Source organism: Rhinopithecus bieti, unplaced genomic scaffold (assembly GCF_001698545.2).
Source record: "Rhinopithecus bieti isolate Rb0 unplaced genomic scaffold, ASM169854v2 scaffold_46259, whole genome shotgun sequence".
NCBI lineage: Eukaryota > Metazoa > Chordata > Mammalia > Primates > Cercopithecidae > Rhinopithecus > Rhinopithecus bieti.
In genome coordinates this window covers 1,551,866-1,570,441 of record NW_016818844.1, presented here as the reverse complement: position 1 = coordinate 1,570,441, position 18,576 = coordinate 1,551,866, and the positions used below count along the sequence as shown (strand labels likewise).

The 18,576-nt window shown below is 40.1% G+C and overlaps 1 protein-coding gene across 1 annotated transcript in view; it reads right to left on the bottom strand.

Annotated features, from left to right (window-relative positions):
* PCNX2 (pecanex 2) overlaps positions 1 to 18,576 on the bottom strand; it is a 295,611-nt gene that overhangs the window by 92,581 nt on the left and 184,454 nt on the right. The window contains exon 23 of the mRNA XM_017857713.1: positions 215 to 323. Within this exon, the coding sequence (XP_017713202.1) occupies positions 215 to 323 (109 nt within the window). The remainder of the gene's footprint in view (positions 1 to 214; positions 324 to 18,576) is intronic.

Below are 18,576 nucleotides of genomic sequence, written 5' to 3'. Positions count from 1 at the left end.
CTGAATATGCATTAGGAAGCAGGAAGAGTTCAAAATTAAGAAGTATCTTTTAAGGCTAAGTGGCCTAAAGGGATCCAAAGTGCCTCTTCATGTCCCCATTAAAATGTAATCTTAAAGACTTTACAATCTTTTTATTGCCAGGGGTCAATGAAAAGCTTGCTTCCGTAAAATGTGAATCTCAGCTGGAGGGTGAAAATAGAAGCAGAAAGGATACGAGGAATGGCAAAGAGCTGAGCAAACACGTGAAACGAAGAACCCCAAGCCATCTGCCAAGGAGCCACATATGTCAGGACGAACTGTAACTTGTGAAGCAGGTCCCCGAGCTGAAAGTAAAAGAAAAAACAATTCATCAGAGAGGACAATGACAACAGTGGTAACTGCATCAAGGTCATTTAAAGGACATTTGTCAAGGTTAGGAAGGGGCAGTGGGGCAGTGAAACTACTGTCTGCCCTCTCACTCTTATCTTCCTGCATCTCTTATGCAATGCAGCCATTTATTGATATTTTAAAACAGCAACAGGCTGATCAGAAGAAACCTTGCATGGTTAATCTCAACAGATTTATTATTTCAACCTATATATATGGTGTATCTCTTTGCCTTTCTCAGAAAAACAACCGCAGCTTGGTCTTTCCTCCTTCATAGTGGATCTTTTGGAGGGAGTACATACAACCTATCATCATTTGACATTGTTGAGGTTTTTGTTAATTTCATTTTACCTCTTCAGCTGCTTCTACTGGAGAAAATAGCTCCATACCATTGAATTGCAAGTTACAAAGTACTGTAGAAAGCTAAGACAGGATATGAAGCTATTGCACTGGCCAGACAAGCCAGCACAAGGAGAAACCAAGTTTTGGGAAGATATGGAAAATACAGAAGAGAGACCTCACATAGGGTGAACCGTTCAGTGGTTTGATTGGAGATGGAGATGATGAATGTGCAGGGAAGGATAGAGAAGGATGGATTACTCTGGCTTTAGATCTCTGCATTGTGGTAAGAAGTGACTGATGAATCCCAGATGCAAAATTCTGCTGCTGTCACTTCTAGATGTGGTCAGTCAGTATCCCACCAGGATTTCTTTCCCCAAAATCCACATCGGATCTTCTTCCATAATGAAAACTTCAAATAGTATGCCATGTTTGTTCCTAGACTGGCTAGCATTTGAGACAATAAAATACATTCACCAAGGCCGTGATGTGAAATGAGAAGAAAAAATACAATCTTTAATTAGGCTCAATAGCCATTACATAAAACAGAAGGTCACAATGAAAAGAGGGCAAGGATTGGGCAATGGGGCCATTAAGAAAGCATTCAAGGAACCAGGATAACTGAGCTCTTCTGTGAAAAGCCAACCTGGTGATTTTGGAACCAAAAGATGAGGTGACCCTGATTTGTTCCATGAAAATGTAATAAGGCAAAAGAAGGTTAATTAGAATCCTCTCCAAATCTTTGCCTCACTTTTCTGGCCTCTACTGATTCTCATAAATATTCTGGTTTTGGAGAAAAACTTTAAAGTAGAATAAAACATTACTGGATAGGCCATAGTATATGAACCAAGAATAAAAGGTCTCTCAAAGGCACAGCAAACATAGAGAATCCTTAAGAAGTCACAGGCATCTGGTTATGTATAGAAACCCTGACCTAGAAACACGTCCACCAGAGACTCTAGTTACAAACCTAGCACTGAGTTTTAGGTGAAAGCTGAAGAATTTTAGATAGAAGAGAATGGAGGAATGATAGGGAGGATGGCAGATGGTGAGAGGGAAATAAAAAAATACAGGAAACAGGGAAGACAAAGGGAGGATTAAAAAAGCAAAGAAAAGAAAAATGAAAGAGAAAAACTAGATGATGTGATCAGGCTTGTGGAACTATAAGGAAATAAGAATTCCAGGACAGGAAAAGAGGAGTTTGTTTTTTGCTCATAACTTTTCACTTTCTTTACTCTCACTCACTTGCATCAACCATAGAGGATTGATCTCGATTGGTTTCCAGGATATTTCAGAAAGGCCACTTTGGTTTTAATCCTGGGGCTGATTTCAGCCTCCTGAATCCATTCTAGATGGGACTCTGCAGCCCCCAGTGCCTTTGAGAGTTTGTCAATTGAAAGAGCAGCCTTTCACTCTATCAACCTGAGGTCCAGTCTTACAAGTTTACATAAAATACAGTCGTTTCCCAACCACTTTACTTTTTACCATCATTAGGTGACTTCTACAGATCAAGAAATGGATAGTTCTAACACAACTTCAAACTCTTGACTCACTTCTGTGAAGAGATAACGATTTGCATTAAAAGCCAATGTCATTTCCTTTTATCTCCACCATTAACCCAACCAGAAGGGGAACGCGTCAAGAGCCCAAGAGAAGATATGACTTCTGGGTTACCAACCAGTGCAAAAGTGGTGGTGGGCTCTCTTGCTCATATATACCTAACCAAACTCTATCAGAAAAAATACCTCTGGATTTGAAATCTTCTAGTCACCTCACTATTAAGAATTCTTAGTTGAGTTATTAAGAATTAATCTTGTGACTCATGTCTAGGTGAAAATTGCAAGCATGAACAAGATTACCTCATATGATACATGGCCCCCAAATGCCCTAAAAATGAATCATGAGTTATGGAAAGTTACTCCTGTTAGGTTTTCTGTGTATTCCTGTATCCTCGGAGGCATTTAAGCCACCTTTTGAAAAAGCTGATAAGTAGGTCAGTTACGGCAACTACAATCAGACTGGCTGCCCCAGGGAAAGCTTCATCTGCAAGTTTGAAGCTCTAACAAGTTAAACTTTGCTGCGTTATGATTAAATGAATCTATTACAATTATTTTCTGCTTAGCACAGCAACTTGTATTTACACATAAGCAAAACCAGTAATCAGACATCTAAGGATTCCAGATACAAGCACTCTCCTGCTCTAATTGCAGCTGAAGCCCCAGGTGTCCTTGTTCTTTTCCTTTGACTCTCTATGCCTTTTTTTTTTTCATGAACTTTGTGAAGAATAAAATACGTGCTTTGTAAAGCTTTTCAATACGAAGCTCACAAAACAGACTCCACCGTTCTCAATCACTGAAGAAGCCAGATCTCCTGAATGTCATTTCTTTCTGTAGTAATGATTCCTCCACAGCACAGTAATTTTAATGCTCCTCTATGAAGCCCACCAGAAAAAGGATGTGTTCTAGATGAGTCAGATGCTAACACATGCCAATATTTAAAAGCATGGGCTTGAAGGCACGCTGCCTGAGTTTGAACCCCAGCTCTACCTCTGGTCATACATTTCTGGATCTATAAACTGGAGATGATAATAGTACCTCCTCAAAGTGTCATCTGAGGATGAAATGGCTTCATCTTTGTTAAAGACTTAGAACAGTGCCTGGCAGACATAAGTGTTACAAAAGAGTTTGATAAATGTTAGGACAAGTGGATATCTTATTCACAGCCTAGTAATTTTAGAGCCCTCTTATTCCCCAAACTGAACCTTACCAAGTCCAGGTCCTCTCATTTTTCAGAGAAAGAAACCAGGCTCAGAGGGGTTAAGTGGATTGCTTAGATCAGACAGCAAGTTACTGGCCCATCTGAAACCAGAGATCAAAGTTCCTGATTCTCCATCCAGTGATATTTCTTTCACCCAACTTTACCATGCCTCCTAGAGGCCATGGGCCTTCTGTGAACTACAGCAATGGGAAGAACCTGCCTGACATGCAGCAGCTACAGAAAGGTCTCCTTTATCCAATATTTCCTGCTGAAAGCAGAGGGGCAGGATCACAAGCATGAACATCACACACTATAGCTGCAGCCACGATTCAGACAAATTATGGCTACAGCCACGTTCTTTCATATACACAATAAAAAAGGACCTGATCTGCCCTGGAACATCCTTTTCAGTGTAAATGTCTAATTAATAAAATATGATACTACCCAAAAAGCCTGATGACCCTCGAAGGATCTCAACACGGCAGACTGCGCGCTTACTTGTGCTTCTTGAATGTACAACTCCAAAAAGATTGATTTGGCTTGGCTCATGTATTTTATTCTTTTTTTTTTTTTTTTTTTTGAGACGGAGTCTCACTCTGTCACCCAGGCTGGAGTGCTGTGGCCGGATCTCAGCTCACTGCAAGCTCCGCCTCCCGGGTTCACGCCATTCTCCTGTCTCAGCCTCCCGGGTAGCTGGGACTACAGGCGCTGCCACGTCGCCCGGCTAGTTTTTTGTAGTTTTTAGTAGAGACGGGGTTTCACCGTGTTAGCCAGGATGGTCTCGATCTCCTGACCTCGTGATCCGCCCGTCTCGGCCTCCCAAAGTGCTGGGATTACAGGCTTGAGCCACCGCGCCCGGCCATGTATTTTATTCTTACAGTGTGGAGAGACATGATCCAGGTTTAAAAAGACTTAACTTCATATTTTTCCTTTATACTTTATCCTTCTCTTTAAGGGTAAAATCAGGTAAAATAATTTAAAATGAGTGTGTATCAAAACAGCAATTTCTAAGCACAAAAGAAAACCTAAATATTGATCATCAATGAGAAAAGTATATGAAGAGGGACCTCCTGCACCACATTGGCCATTGTGTATAAAATAATGAAACATTTAAGATAAGACTTAATGGAAACAGCCACACCAACAGCTTTCCAGTAAGCATGGCCACAAGCATTATAATATTGTATTGAAGTACTTTAAATAGAAATCTCATTTAGATTAGCTATGAACTTGCATCTCCTTAGACAGTTTAAGGTCTTTGTTTTTATGAAGCTTATCTCACTCCTAACATTCTACTTCCAAGATCTTAAATCTCAGCCCTATTAAAATGCATAATAAACTTTATGAGTTACTGGAATATAAAAGAAAACAAAATCATTTGGGTTTTTTCCACTTAAAACACTAGGAAAAGAGTAAAGAAAATCACAATGAAGACCGGGCGCTGTGGCTCACGCCTGTAATCCCAGCACTTTGGGAGGCCTAAGCAGGCGGATCACCAGAGGTCAGGAGTTCCAGAACAGCCTGGCCAACATGGCGAAACTCTGTCTCTACTAAAAACACAAAAATTAGCCAGGCGTGGTGGCACGCACCTGTAATCCCATCCCAGCTACTCAGGAGGCTGAGGCAGGAGAATCACTTGAACCTGGGAAGCAGAGGTTTCAGTGAGCTGAGATCATGCCACTGCACTCCAGCCTGGGCGACAAAAAAGAAAAAAAAGAAAAGAAAATCACAATGGAATGGCTGTTTCCCAAAGAAAGCCCCATAAATACTCTCATTTCAAACGACCTATTTTGGAAATACCTTTTCAATTAGACCTAGACGTGCTGTTATATCTCTGCTATAGATAGTAAATACACAAACCAGCTCGAGAGAAATGTCTCCAAATAAAGGTGACCCCAAAACTTTTCCTTGCTAATACATCTGCAATAAGGCATATGCTATCTTCACTCTGAAGACACCCCCCTCCACACACACATTGTCCTTCCTTTAATGAAATAACTGGCTACTTACAGAATTTTCTTGTATTTGGGTGTTGCTTTAGGAAGCTATACATCCATTTGATTAAAGTGCAATTTTCTCTCCAAATCCCACTCCTCACCTTTTAGCCTATTGCTCCATCCTTACTAATCTCCCAGATTCATTCCATCATTTGCCATTTTTTTGCATTTTGTTTTATTCAGTTAGTTCCTTCTCATCTTCAGTTAACTTCACCCCAAATTTGGAATTACCAATATTTGAACTTGAAGGGGTATACAAGGCTGAAAGGCATCGCAGAAACTGGCTGCTGAGTTAAAGATGCATGGAGTTCAAAGTGACAAAACAGTGAAGAAATTGAGGCTCTCGAGTGCTTGTAAAGGAGCAGACGAGATGAGAAGAAATTTGGAGATTCATGGGGAACCACATTAATGAATTCAGGTGGGAGCCCAGTTGAGGGATTAAAAGCTGGGAACAAAGGAATTGTGGAAAACCGTCAGATGTTTTGAGGCACAGGTGGTGATATGGGGAGTAGAAAAATGTTCAAGAAGGAATAGAAAAAGTAAAGCTAGTGACATCTCAAATGTAGGACACCATTTTTGGGGGAGGGGAAGCACCACTCCTACAGAATAACAAGTTGTTAACAGAAAATATGATCATTCAATTTGGGGATATTAAATATTTCCAAATAGTAACTGATAATACAAGACAGAATTTTGTAAAGTAAAAAACTTACTCAGACAATGGTTATAATTCATTACAAGAGTGACTTTCAGGCCAGAAGCAGATTCTACCTCAGTAGACAATGTGTTGGGAGCTCATTAAATAGCATCCATCAGACTTTGCAAAATATTGATGGGCTTCATGGAGCATGGTAATGCATAAAGGATACCATCCATTATAAAAATAATATAAATAATCAAAGAAGTTGTAAGAAAAAAATAAATTAACAGTTAACTCAAAAAAAGGGGACACCCCCCCACTGCCCCTGCAACAGTCAGAAGCAAACAGGTAATTTGAAATAAGAATGGTTAAGTCTGAACTGACACCATGCCGACCCAAAGGGAACACAGACATGGATATAGGTCTTAGGAGCTGAGGAATTGGGTTTTAGCATATTTGAATGGGTTCCATGTCCATAAAGAGCAAATTATAAAAAACTTCATTTACCAGTGTTGGGAAAAAGCAAAGAGAGTTTGCCTTCTGCCTGCTGTAGAGTAGATGAAAATCTGTCATCCATGATACACCAAAATCTCAAGTCCTCATAATACAGGGCAGTGGGATTTAAATTTAAACTATTCCAGTAGGGTGAAAATTTAAAAACAGGAAACTAACATAAAAGGTAGTGGAGGATGATAAAACTTCCTCACAGGAGTAAATGCATGAGATCCTTTTTTTTTTGGCTCCCACGAGTGATAACATACAACATTTGTCTTTCTGAGCCTGGTTTTTCTCACTTAACATAATGACCTCCAGTTCCAACCGTGTTGTTGCAAACTGACAGGATTTTATTCTGTTTTATGGTTGAATAAATTCCATTGTGTATATATACACAGTTTCTTTATCCATTCCTCTGCTGATGGGGACTGAGGTTGATTCCATATTTTGGCTGTTGTAAATAGTGCTATCATAAACATGGGAGCACACATACCTTTTTAATATGGCGATTTCTTCTCTTTTGGATAGATAGCCAGCCTTGGCATGGCCAGAACACGTTTCAGTTCTAGTTTTAGCTTTTTGAGGACCCTGTGTACTGTTCTCCATAGTGACTGTATTCATTTGCATTCCCACCAGCAGGGTGTAAGTGTTTCCCTTTCTCCCCATACTTGCTAGACTTTGTAACTTTCTGATAACATTCATTTTAACTGGGGTGAGATGATATCTCAATGTGGTTTTGAGTTTCACTTCTCTGATGATTAGTGATGTTGAGCACTTCTTCATATACTTGTTGCCCATTTGTATGTCTTCTTTTGAGAAATGTCTATTCAGATCTTTTGCCCATTTTAAAATTATTATTAATTTTTTTCCTATTTAGTTGTTTGAGTTCCTTATATATTTTGATTATTAATCCCTTGTCAGTTGAATATTTTGTAAATATTTATCTCCCATTTTGGGGGTTGTCTCTTCACTTTGTTTATTCTTTCCTTTGCTGTGCAGAAGCTTTTCAGCTTGATATAATCCCATTTCCCAATTTTGGCCTTTGTTGTCTGTGCTTTTGAGGCCTTACTCAATCAATCTTTGCCCAGACCAATGTCCTGAAGCATTTCCCCAGTGCTTTCTTCTAGTATTAATTGTTTCATAGTTTCAGGTCTTATATTTAAGTCATTAATCTACTTTGATTTGAGTTTTGTGTATGGTGAGAGATAGGATGAAACTAGATGTTTCATCCCTCTGAATACACATATCCAGTTTTTCCAGCATCATTTATTATGTTTTAAGTTTTAATTTTGTGAGTGCATGGTAGGTGTACATATTTATGGGATACATGAGATATTTTGGTATAGGCATGCAATACGTAATAATCACATCATGGAAAATTGGGTATCTACCTCAAGCATGTATCCTTTGTGTTATAAATAATCCAGTTATATTCTTTTAGTTACTTTTAAATGTACAATTAATTTATTATTGACTACAGTCTCCTTGTTATGCTATCAAACTCTAGGTATTATTCACTTTTTCTATTTTTTTTTATACCCATTAACCATCACCACCTCCTCCCAATGTGCCCTTACTACCCCCAACCTACCCTCTGGTAACCATCCTTCTATTCGCTGTCTCTAAGAGTTCAATTGTTTTGATTTTTACATCCCACAAAGAGATGAGAATATATGATGTTTGTCTTTCTGTGCCCAGCTTTTTTTACTTAAAATAATGACCTCCAGTTCCATCCATGATGTTGCAAATGATAGAATTCTTTTTTATGGCTGAATAGTACTCCATTGTGTATAAGTACCACAATTTTTTTTTTTTTTTTTTTTTTTTTTTTTTGAGATGGAGTCTGGCCCTGTTTGCCCAGGCTGGAATGCAGTGGCGCGACCTCGGCTCACTGCAAGCTCCGCCTCCTGGGTTCACGCCATTCTCCTGCCTCAGCCTCCCGTGTAGCTGGGACTATAGGCGCCCGCCAGCACACCTGGCTAATTTTTTGTATTTTTACTAGAGACGGGGTTTCACCGTGTTAGCCGGGATGGTCTCGATCTCCTGACCTCATGATCCGCCCACCTCGGCCTCCCGAAGTGCTGGGATAAGTACCACATTTTAAAAAATCCATTTACCTATTGATGGACACCTCGGTTGCTTCCAAATCTTGGCTATTGTGAATAGTGCTGCAACAAACATAGGAATGCAGATATTTCTTCAATATACTGATTTCCCTTCTTTGGGGGCATATAGCCAGCAGTGGGATTGCTGGATCATATGGAAACTCTATTTTTAGTTTTTTGAGGAACTTCCAAACTGTTGTCCATAGTGGTTTACTAATTAACATTCCCACCAATAATGCACAAGGGTTCTCATTTCTCCACATCCTCACCAGCATTTGTTATCACCTGACTTTTGGATAAAAGCCAGGTGATGCTGCTGATGCTGCCAATCTGGGGACCACATATTGCAAGTCATTGCACTAAAGGGCTAGAAGCACAGTATTCAATTTTCAAAGCACTAGAGGAAAAAAAAGGACCAAAAAAGTTCATTTAGTTCAATAGATGGTAAGAAAGAAAAGGTGGAGAGCCAAAGTAAAAGCATCATGAACATAAAGCCAACAAAAAATACCATGGTAGAAAAGTCTAAACATATCAGTAATCTCAGTAAATGTAAATAGATAAAATTTGCCTATCAAAATACAGACTCTCAGTCTGCCTTAAAAATTAAAATCTTGTTAGATTTAGAAGAAATATTAAAGTCACCTAAAATTTTAGGTAAAATAATGTTAAAAAAATTAATACATTTTACCAAATAAAGTTTCCTTACCTCTTTTAATAGTAAGCAAAATATTGAGGCTTTTACTCAAAATAGAATAAACAGCAGTACATAATGATGAAAGGAGAGTGTCACCAGGAAGATAAAATAATTGAAATGTATACACTTAGCCATGTAGTCTCAAAAATATCTGAAGTAAAATGGGTAGAATTACAAGGAAAGATTAATAAATCTATAATCATAGGGGAAGCTTTTAAGATACCTAGCTCAGAAAATGATAGTTCAATTAGACAATAAAGAAGCATATGAAATATTTGACCAACAGAATTAACAAGCTTCATCTAAGAGATATGAGTATTAGAATCTTACAACCAACCAAAAAAATATAATTTTCAAACATAGGTGCATTTACAACAATTGATGCCTTACTAAAGTCCAAAAGCAGTCTGATCCATGCCAAAAATTAGTATCATGCACACTGTTTTGCAATTAAATTAGAAGTCAATAATAAAAAGGTGGCAAAATAATAACTGTAATAATCACAATCCTTTGGATTTGCATGTAATAAAAACAATGGAAATAACAGTTAAGAATAAATTATAATGAAAATTAGAACATATTTTAAAATGAATGACAATGAAAAGCAGTAGTAACAGTTAGAACTTTTAGAACCTAGGTAAAGCAATCTGTAGAGGAGAAGATGTCATCTTAAAACGTGCATCTTAGAAAAGCTTCACAGTCCATATTGGCAGGCTATTTCCTAACGTAAAAATTTGACAAGGATATTATGAGAAAGAAAATATATTCTTATCTATGAATATAAATGAAAAAACTCTGAATGAAATATTTACAAAATGAATCAATGAATGTATAAAAACACATCATCATCAAATTTGGTCCACTTCATAATGATATAGTATTAGGAAAACATGTTAATGTAATTCACAAAATTGAGAAAGTAAAAAAGAAAAACTATATGTTGCTCAATTGGTACAGAAAGGATGTAAAAAATGAATTCAACACCCATTCATAAACATCCCTTACAAACTAGCACTAAAAGAGTTACTTTTAAACCTCATAGAGGATACCAGAGCTATATGGCAATAAACACCGTATTTAGCAATAGAATCTCAGGATTATTCAGACAAGAGGCATCAAGCAAGATGAATCTGATTAACCTAAAACAGAAGAGTGAAAAGAAAATTACTAAGGGAGACTAAAATATAAGCAGAAAGGAAGGAACCTGGGGTAATAGTTTGTCATCTGTGAAGTACAGTTTGGGAAATTTTAACTAAGAAGAAAAACAGAAACAATGCAGGGATGACATTATCCAGCAGGAGTAGGCTACTTAGGCAAGTAAATGTGGCATTAATAAAGGAAACGCAACAAACCCTGATTCTTTGATTAGCCGACCTTATGGAGCCAGACACATTCAGACCCTTAAGAGAACACAATAGACAGAAAATATTATTTTAAGGTCATATTTCATGACTGCTAATTAGCATATCCATAAATGCAAATGAAGTAGACATTGCACATTGAAATTTTACAATCTACCAAGATGTAGGAATGCACAAAACTCAAAGGTCTCCTCTGGACCCCTGAGAATTAGGAAGTAAATGTAATTCTGGGTCTGTGTGTTTCTGCATGTGTTGGGATATGGAGCTTTAGGTTAAGGACGTATGGGGAGGTGGGCCATTGAGGAAGGAAGCAAGGGTGGACTTCAATAAGGAAGAAACAGGAGATAATGAAAGTGACTGATGAGAGAGAGATGCTATTGTTCTCTAAGTATCTTTCTAATTTCACCTTGGGGTGAAGTGGTAGAAATGACACAGTTTGTGCACACATTCTGTCTTCCTTTTCAATTTCCTGCTTCTTTAATTCCATGTTAGCCTTCCCGTAACTATTCCATATATGAAACAGCTTCTCTGTCTTTGAACCGCATTCTATTCAGCTCTCTCTTCCTTGTGGAGAAGCAGCTTCCTGAATTCTGCTTTTGGGAGCTTCCTCTCCTCCTTTTTTATTTGAGATGGAGTCTCGCCCAGTCTGGAGTGCAGTGATGCAATCTTGGCTCACTGCAACCTCTGCCTCCCAGGTTCAAGCGATTCTCCTGCCTCAGCCTCCTTAATAGCTGGGACTGCAGGCATGAGCCACCACACCCAGCTAACTTTTTGTGTTTTTAGTAGAGACGGGGTTTCACCGTGTTAGTCAGGATGGTCTTGATCTCCTGACCTCGTGATCCGCCTGCCTCGGCCTCCCAAAGTGCTGGGATTACAGGCTTCCTCCCTCTTAAAGGTCTGCTATAATCTTGTGTGTAGCGAATCCTGCCCTTGGGAAACGGGTATGACAGCCAAGTTCATTCACCTCCTATCAGGATACATGCTGCTTGCTTTTACCCACATGGTATTTCACCAAGATAAACAATGTTAACGTATGAGCTATAAGGCAACGTTTTGTAATGCCCTCCTGTCCGTCGAATCTCCTGCATACTTCTCTGGATATCTAACTTGCACATTGTCCTGAGGTTTTTCTATTTGTAATAACATTTCATCAATCTAGTATATACAGGAATGAGACGGTTCATGTAGTGACTTTTCCATGTAACTGAATCTTTCTCTCGTAAACACTGAAACTTTCCACATTTATACTTTTTAAATCAAAATAATACGAGTTCACTTTTTAAAAAGTACACAATTACACAAAGTGTACAGTGAAAGTTTCTGTTACCTGCTTTACTCTAACCTAACTTCCAGTACCAGTCACAGTTAATGACTATTTGAGCAGTTATCCTTCCTGCATTTTCTGCATGTGAACATGTACTATACACACACAGACACAAACACGCACAGCCTTTTTTTTTGAGACGGAGTCTCGCTCTGTCGCCCAGGCTGGAGTGCAGTGGCTGGATCTCAGCTCACTTCAAGCTCCGCCTCCCGGGTTTATGCCATTCTCCTGCCTCAGCTTCCCGAGTAGCTGGGACTATAGGCGCCGGCCACCTCGCCCAGCTAGTTTTTTGTATCTTTTAGTAGAGACGGGGTTTCACCGTGTTAGCTAGGATGGTCTCAACTTCCTGACTTCGTGATCCACCTGTCTCGGTCTCCCAAAGTGCTGGGATTATAGGCTTGAGCCACCGCGCCCGGCCTAGACAGCCTTTTTATGTAACTTGAATTAACAAGGTTGGGTGCAGTTTGTAGTCCCAGCTACTCAGAAGACTGAGGAGGAATCACTTGAGCCCTGGAGATCCAGGCTGCAGTGAACTGTGATCAAGTCACTCCATTCCAGCCTGGGTGACAGAGACCTTGACTCACAAAAACAAAGAGCCCTGCTAACATTGTTTGTCCTAGGTAAGGCTATGCCTCAATCACGATCCACGCTTGGACATTCCAGCTATGTGAAGCAGGGTAGTTTCAATTTTGAGTTGTATTTTTGACATTTGACAAACAGAAACCTCTAATATACCAAATTTCATGTAAAATTAAAATACTTCAAAAGGCTTCTGGTTTCTTCCCTGGGATATACAAAGCTGTAAAGCATGTTTCTTCCATCTTTACAATGAAAAAAAAAAACCCACAAACTTCAAATACGTGACTTTTCTAAAACTCTCATTATAGAACTGAGTTGTAGAGCAGACAGCTCTTAGAGGCACGTGAACCAGAACAACCGCATCTTGAATAGGAGCTGGGTCAAATGAGGCTGAAACCTACTGGGCTGCATTCCCAGATACTTAAGGCACTCTAAGTCACAGGATGAGATAGGAAGTTGGCACAAACTACAGGTCATAAAGACTTTGCTGATAAAACAGGTTGAGGTAAAGAAACCGGCCAAAACCCACCAAAACCAAGATGGGGATGAGCATGACCTCTGTAGTCCTCACTACTACACTCCCACCAGCGCCACGACAGTTTACAAATGCCATGTCAATGTCAGGAAGTTACCCTATATGGTCTAAAAAGGGGAGGCATGAATAATCCTTTTTTAGCACAGACTCAAGAAAGAACCATAGAAATGGGCCACCAGCAGCCTTCTGGGCTGCACTGTCTGTGGGGTAGCCATTCTTTTATTCCTTTACTTTCTTAATAAACTTGCTTTCACTCTCTACTGCAGACTCATCCTCAACTCTTTCTTGCGCGAGATCCAAGAATCCTCTTTTGGGGCCTGGATTGGGAATCCTTTCCTGTACCACAGCTAGTCCACAATCTAAGGAGAGAAAGACACCTTCGAGGGGAAAAGGGACAATAAGCACTCACTCACCTGGGGCAGATGCAACCAAAGCTGGTGGGAAGATTGTGGCCGGTGGAGTGGATGAGTTGGTGAACATAGCTATGTGTGGCCTGGTGGGACAGTGTAAAGCCTCAGGGAGCCATAGAAATTGCTGGCTCTTTCTCTCAGAATTCTACAGGGTGTTCACAGAAAAGACTGGTGGGCACCCTAAGAACATGTCTGATGTGGCACAGACCTGAAGGGAGAAAAGGCAGACATGCACAGGAGTGCGCAGCTCTGCCAGGCCCTTCCCCCATATCTCCGATGGAATAAAAATTGTAATCTCTGGAGGAAAGGTTAATAAATGCTGTTGTCTTTAGGGCACTGATGAAAACTCACTGCAGCTGGGGGGAGTTAAAAAAAAAGGGATTGTTTAAAAACAAGAAACTCTCCTTCTGAGGAAGGGGCAGGAACACCTGCTGGGCCCCGGATTACAGATGGGGGAGAGGGAGGAAAGCTGAGGACACATCCCTGAGACCAAGGGGTTTCATTAGAAAATTAATCAGAATGTCCTCCGTGTCCCACCCCCTGCCACCAAGGTAACAAGTTGCAAGTTAAGAGTAAAACATATACCAATGGGAGAGGGACAGGGAAAGGTGTAAGAGCACGCAGCCACTCTGAGGTGCAGCTTGAAAGCTGGGGACCCAGCAGATTTCATTCTGGCAACCCCGCCTCACTCTCCAACCTGAACACGAGTTATCCCTCCAGGAATCCAGGGTCCACGATGCCCTGAGGATAACCACAGCAACAACGAAGCTCAACACTGTCCCACTCCCCAATGAGATTCATTCAACTCCTCCCCCCATATTAGAAGTCTAGCAAAGGAAATGTATGTTCATTTTCAGGCATAAAAACTATTTATCTCAGTCTCTATGGGCCTCCACAAAACATTCAGCTGTCAACCAAAAATTATGAGGCACACAAAAGGGCAAGAAAAAAATTTCACTCCTAGAAGATAAAGCCATAATCAAAGTAAGACTCAGAGATGACACATAGAGTGGAACTATCTGATAGGGGATTTAAAAGAACTGTGATTAATATGTTAAGGGCTGTACTGGAAAACAACGCAGGATGAAAGACTGAATGGGTAATCACCGCAGAGAGATGGAAACTATACAATAAAAAGTCAAGTGGAAATGATAGAAGTGAAAAACACAGGCACAGATATAGAAGGGCTTTCTTTCCGCAGGTTCATCACGCTGGACACAGTCAAGGAAATAATCAGTGAACATGAAGGCGGGTCAGCAGCAATGGCCCACACTGACACGCAAAAATACAACTGAGTTCAAAACTGAGACATTACTGAGTATCCAAAACCCTCAGAGCAATACCAAATTGTCTAACACAGGCATGCTTTGAACCTCAGAAAGAGAAGCGAAAGAGGGAAGAACAAAAGAAATAGTGAATAAATAATAGCCAAGAAAGTTCCAAAATGACAGAGAGCAAACCACAGATTCAGAAGCTCAGGCAAGGAGCAGTGGCTCACGCCTGTAATCCCAGATCTTTGCGAGGCCCAGGTGGGCAGATCACCTGAGGTTGGGAGAAACCCCATCTCTACTAAAAATATAAAAATTTGTCGGGCGGTGGTGGCACACGCCTGTAATCCCAACTACTCAGAAGACTGAGGCGGGAGAATCACTTGAACCCAGGAGGCAGAGGTTACAGTGAGCTGAGATGGTGCCACTGCACTCCAGCCTGAAGACAGAGGGAGACCCTGTCTCACAGAAAAAAAAAAAAAAGGAAGATCAGATAGTACCAAGGAGCATAAATATACAAATGAACAAATGAATAAATAAACAACAAAACCACATGCAACAACTGCTGGAAACAAAAGACATACATTCAAACTGCTGAAAACAAATGACAAAAAGAAAATCTTGAAGGCAGCCAGAAAAAAGACACATTCCACAGAGAAGAACAAAGGCAAGCCCTGCAAAAGACTCCTCAGAAAACATGCAAGCCAGCAGGTCGTAGAGGGACATCTATAAAGTGCTAAGATGGTTGGGAGAACCGCCATCTTGTGGAACTATCAACATAGAATTCCATTCCTAGCGAAAATATATTTCAAAAATGTAAGAGAAATACTTTCTCATGCAAACAAAACTGACAGAATGCCTTGCCAACAGACCTACACTCAAGAGCTGTTCAAGAAAGTTCTTCAGGCAGAAGAAAAATAATGTAGGTCAGAAACTTGGATCTACACAAAGATATAGAACATTGGGAATGAAATAAATAAAATCATGTTTAGAAATTTTTAATTGCTCTGAAAGAGCAATTTTGCTCTAAAGCAAGAATAGTAAACAATGGATTGTGTGTTCTTAGCATATGTAAAAATAAGTATATGACAATAATAGCACAAAGGATGGGAAGGAGAAATGTTAAAGTTCCTTACACTACATATAAAGTGGTATAATATTATTTACATTTAATATATATTTAAATTTATATTATTTAAATAGCATACCACTTTCTGTGTAGTGTAACGACACCACACATATACTTTTAAAGGCAGATACTGATGAATTAACTTTTATATTCCTAATATAAGAGAATGAGTTTTAAACAGCACAAATATGTCAGTAGAAGAAATAAAATGGAATAAAGAAGTAGTTCAAAGTGACATCCCCTCAAAGTTTATCCTGTTATCATTCTTTCCACTGTCCTAATCACGTCTCTTTCTAGAGACTCTTAAAATATTTGGTATATAATTTTTTATCACACGGAAAGTTGTACAGAATCTTGGCAGCAAGAATGGGCGTTGGAGTCAGACAGACCCAGGTTCTGATGTTAGGTCTGCCTCTTACTAGTTCCGAGATGGGTTTCAGTCCACTGAGCTCAGTTTTCTCATCTGCACAGCAGACTGGTCATGCTACCTACCTCAGAAATTTATTGTGAAGATTGAATGAGATCATCCGTGTACATTTTTAGCTCAAGAGCAAGAACACTCTAAGTACTCATACATTCATGTTGTTTTACTGGTTGCACTTATGAGATTGTTTTGAAATTATTTATTTATTTTTCATTTTTTAATTTTTTGAGACAGAATCTTGCCCTGTTGTTCAGGCTGGAGTGAAGTGGCATAATCATGGTTCACTGCAGCCTCAACCTCCCAGGCTCAAGTGATCATCCCACCTCAGCCTCCCAAGTAGCTCTCCAAGAAGCGCCACCACACTAACTAATTTTTGAATTTTTTCGTAGAGATGGGGTCTCCTTATGTTGTCCAGGCTCGTCTCAAATGGCTGAGCTCAAGCGATCCGCCCATCTCGGCCTCCCAAAGTGCTGGGGTCACAGGCATGAGCCACCACACCCAACCCCAAATTATTTTTTATATCTCTATCTCTCTGGCATCCCCCATTAGAATGCACTGCCATTGGCAGCAGACACTGGTATTATTTACAGTTTTACTTTTATCTTCTAGAAGATTTGTAGGCTCATAGTAGGTATTTCAGTAAATGCTTTTCAGAAGGTGAAACAAGTGACTGAAGGCCTCAGGTGTTGTCCCAGTTCATCAAGCTAACGGGCTATAGGAGCTTGGGTTCAATGGAATTTTTCCTATTGCTTCATGATTCTCATTTATGTGTCAGATCTTCGTAATTGCCACTGCTTTTTCGGGTAAGACAGGTATTTATCCTCTCCTTCCTCCCTGGATGTTTCAAATTTGTATAGTAACCATCTCAGTCTCATTCATAGCCTTTCTTCACCTAAGGTAGAAACACCATGGTTTGGACCACTCAAAGTACTTCCAAAACTGCTAGTTCAAGGAAAGAAAGAATGGGAAAAGCTGTGACCTTGAAGATCTTGTCCTAAATATGAGCACCTGGTACGGAATTGAAATCTGCAGGTTCTAAATGTACATCCTATAAAACAAGATGCCTACAGCCAGCACGGGAAGGCAGATGCCAGTGGTCAGCCTTGCAAGGAAAAGGCTTCCTTGGCTCTTCACCAGACTGAGTTCTCTATTCTGGAAGCATTTTAAGAAGGGCCTTTCAGAGGGCACTCCCAGGTGCTGAATGAGGAAGGTTTTCAAAATTCTTTCAGCAAGTGACTCTAGAGTTGTCACCTGTCTTGAATTCCCTGATGCCACTCAAGCAGCCTTTGCGCCTTAAGCACACCTTACTTCCCTGCTCCTCAGAAGACTCACCAGCTCTGGCTCTTCAGTTCTCTCTATTGATGAAGGCACACCACTGCCCGGAGGGACTGCAACATTTAACCAGTGAGCAGGCTCCTTCAGCAGAGAATGATGCAAACTTTTTAAAAAGATGGGCATTCATAAATGCTTCTTTGATGTATTAGCAGGGATAAATGTGCCTGTGTACATCTTTGAACAATATAACTAACTTCACATATTTATTATAGTATACTTTGGCATGAGAATTAAGCAAAAATGAAGAAAAAAATTTTCAGTCTTGCATGCTAGGCTTGATGTCCCAAGTAGGGAGAAAAAGCTGACTCTTACTTTGAAGTAAGAGGAGTTGCTAGCATGTATTTCAGCCCCTCCCATGAGATGAACTGCAGTAACTTACAGGGGATGAGTTAAGGGAAATCATCCTCTTTCTGTGTGGGTGCTGTCCTAGGGAGCAGAAGACAAAAAAGTAGGTGCGTTAGGCTGTAAATCTTTAACTAAGGGATGTGTAGGGTCTGTGCAGGCACTTTCCTGCAATTACACAACACAACACTAAGAATGCAGCCACAGGCTGTGGTCACAATCCAGTGAGCTGGCCAGTTGGGTGACATCAGCTTGTCATCCCCAGGGTAGATTTACAGCTAGAAGCAGATTGTGGTTTATTCTTCTTGGTTTTGCAAGAGGGACTCTGATGACTAGACAGCACAGAGGAACAAACTCACAGTGCAGCCGCCAGCTCTACTGGCCCTGTGCTAACTCCCCACTGTGAACAGGACAGCAGGCAGCAGCTAGACAGCTGAACAACATTCATAAGAAGCCAAGAAAATCAAAACATACAC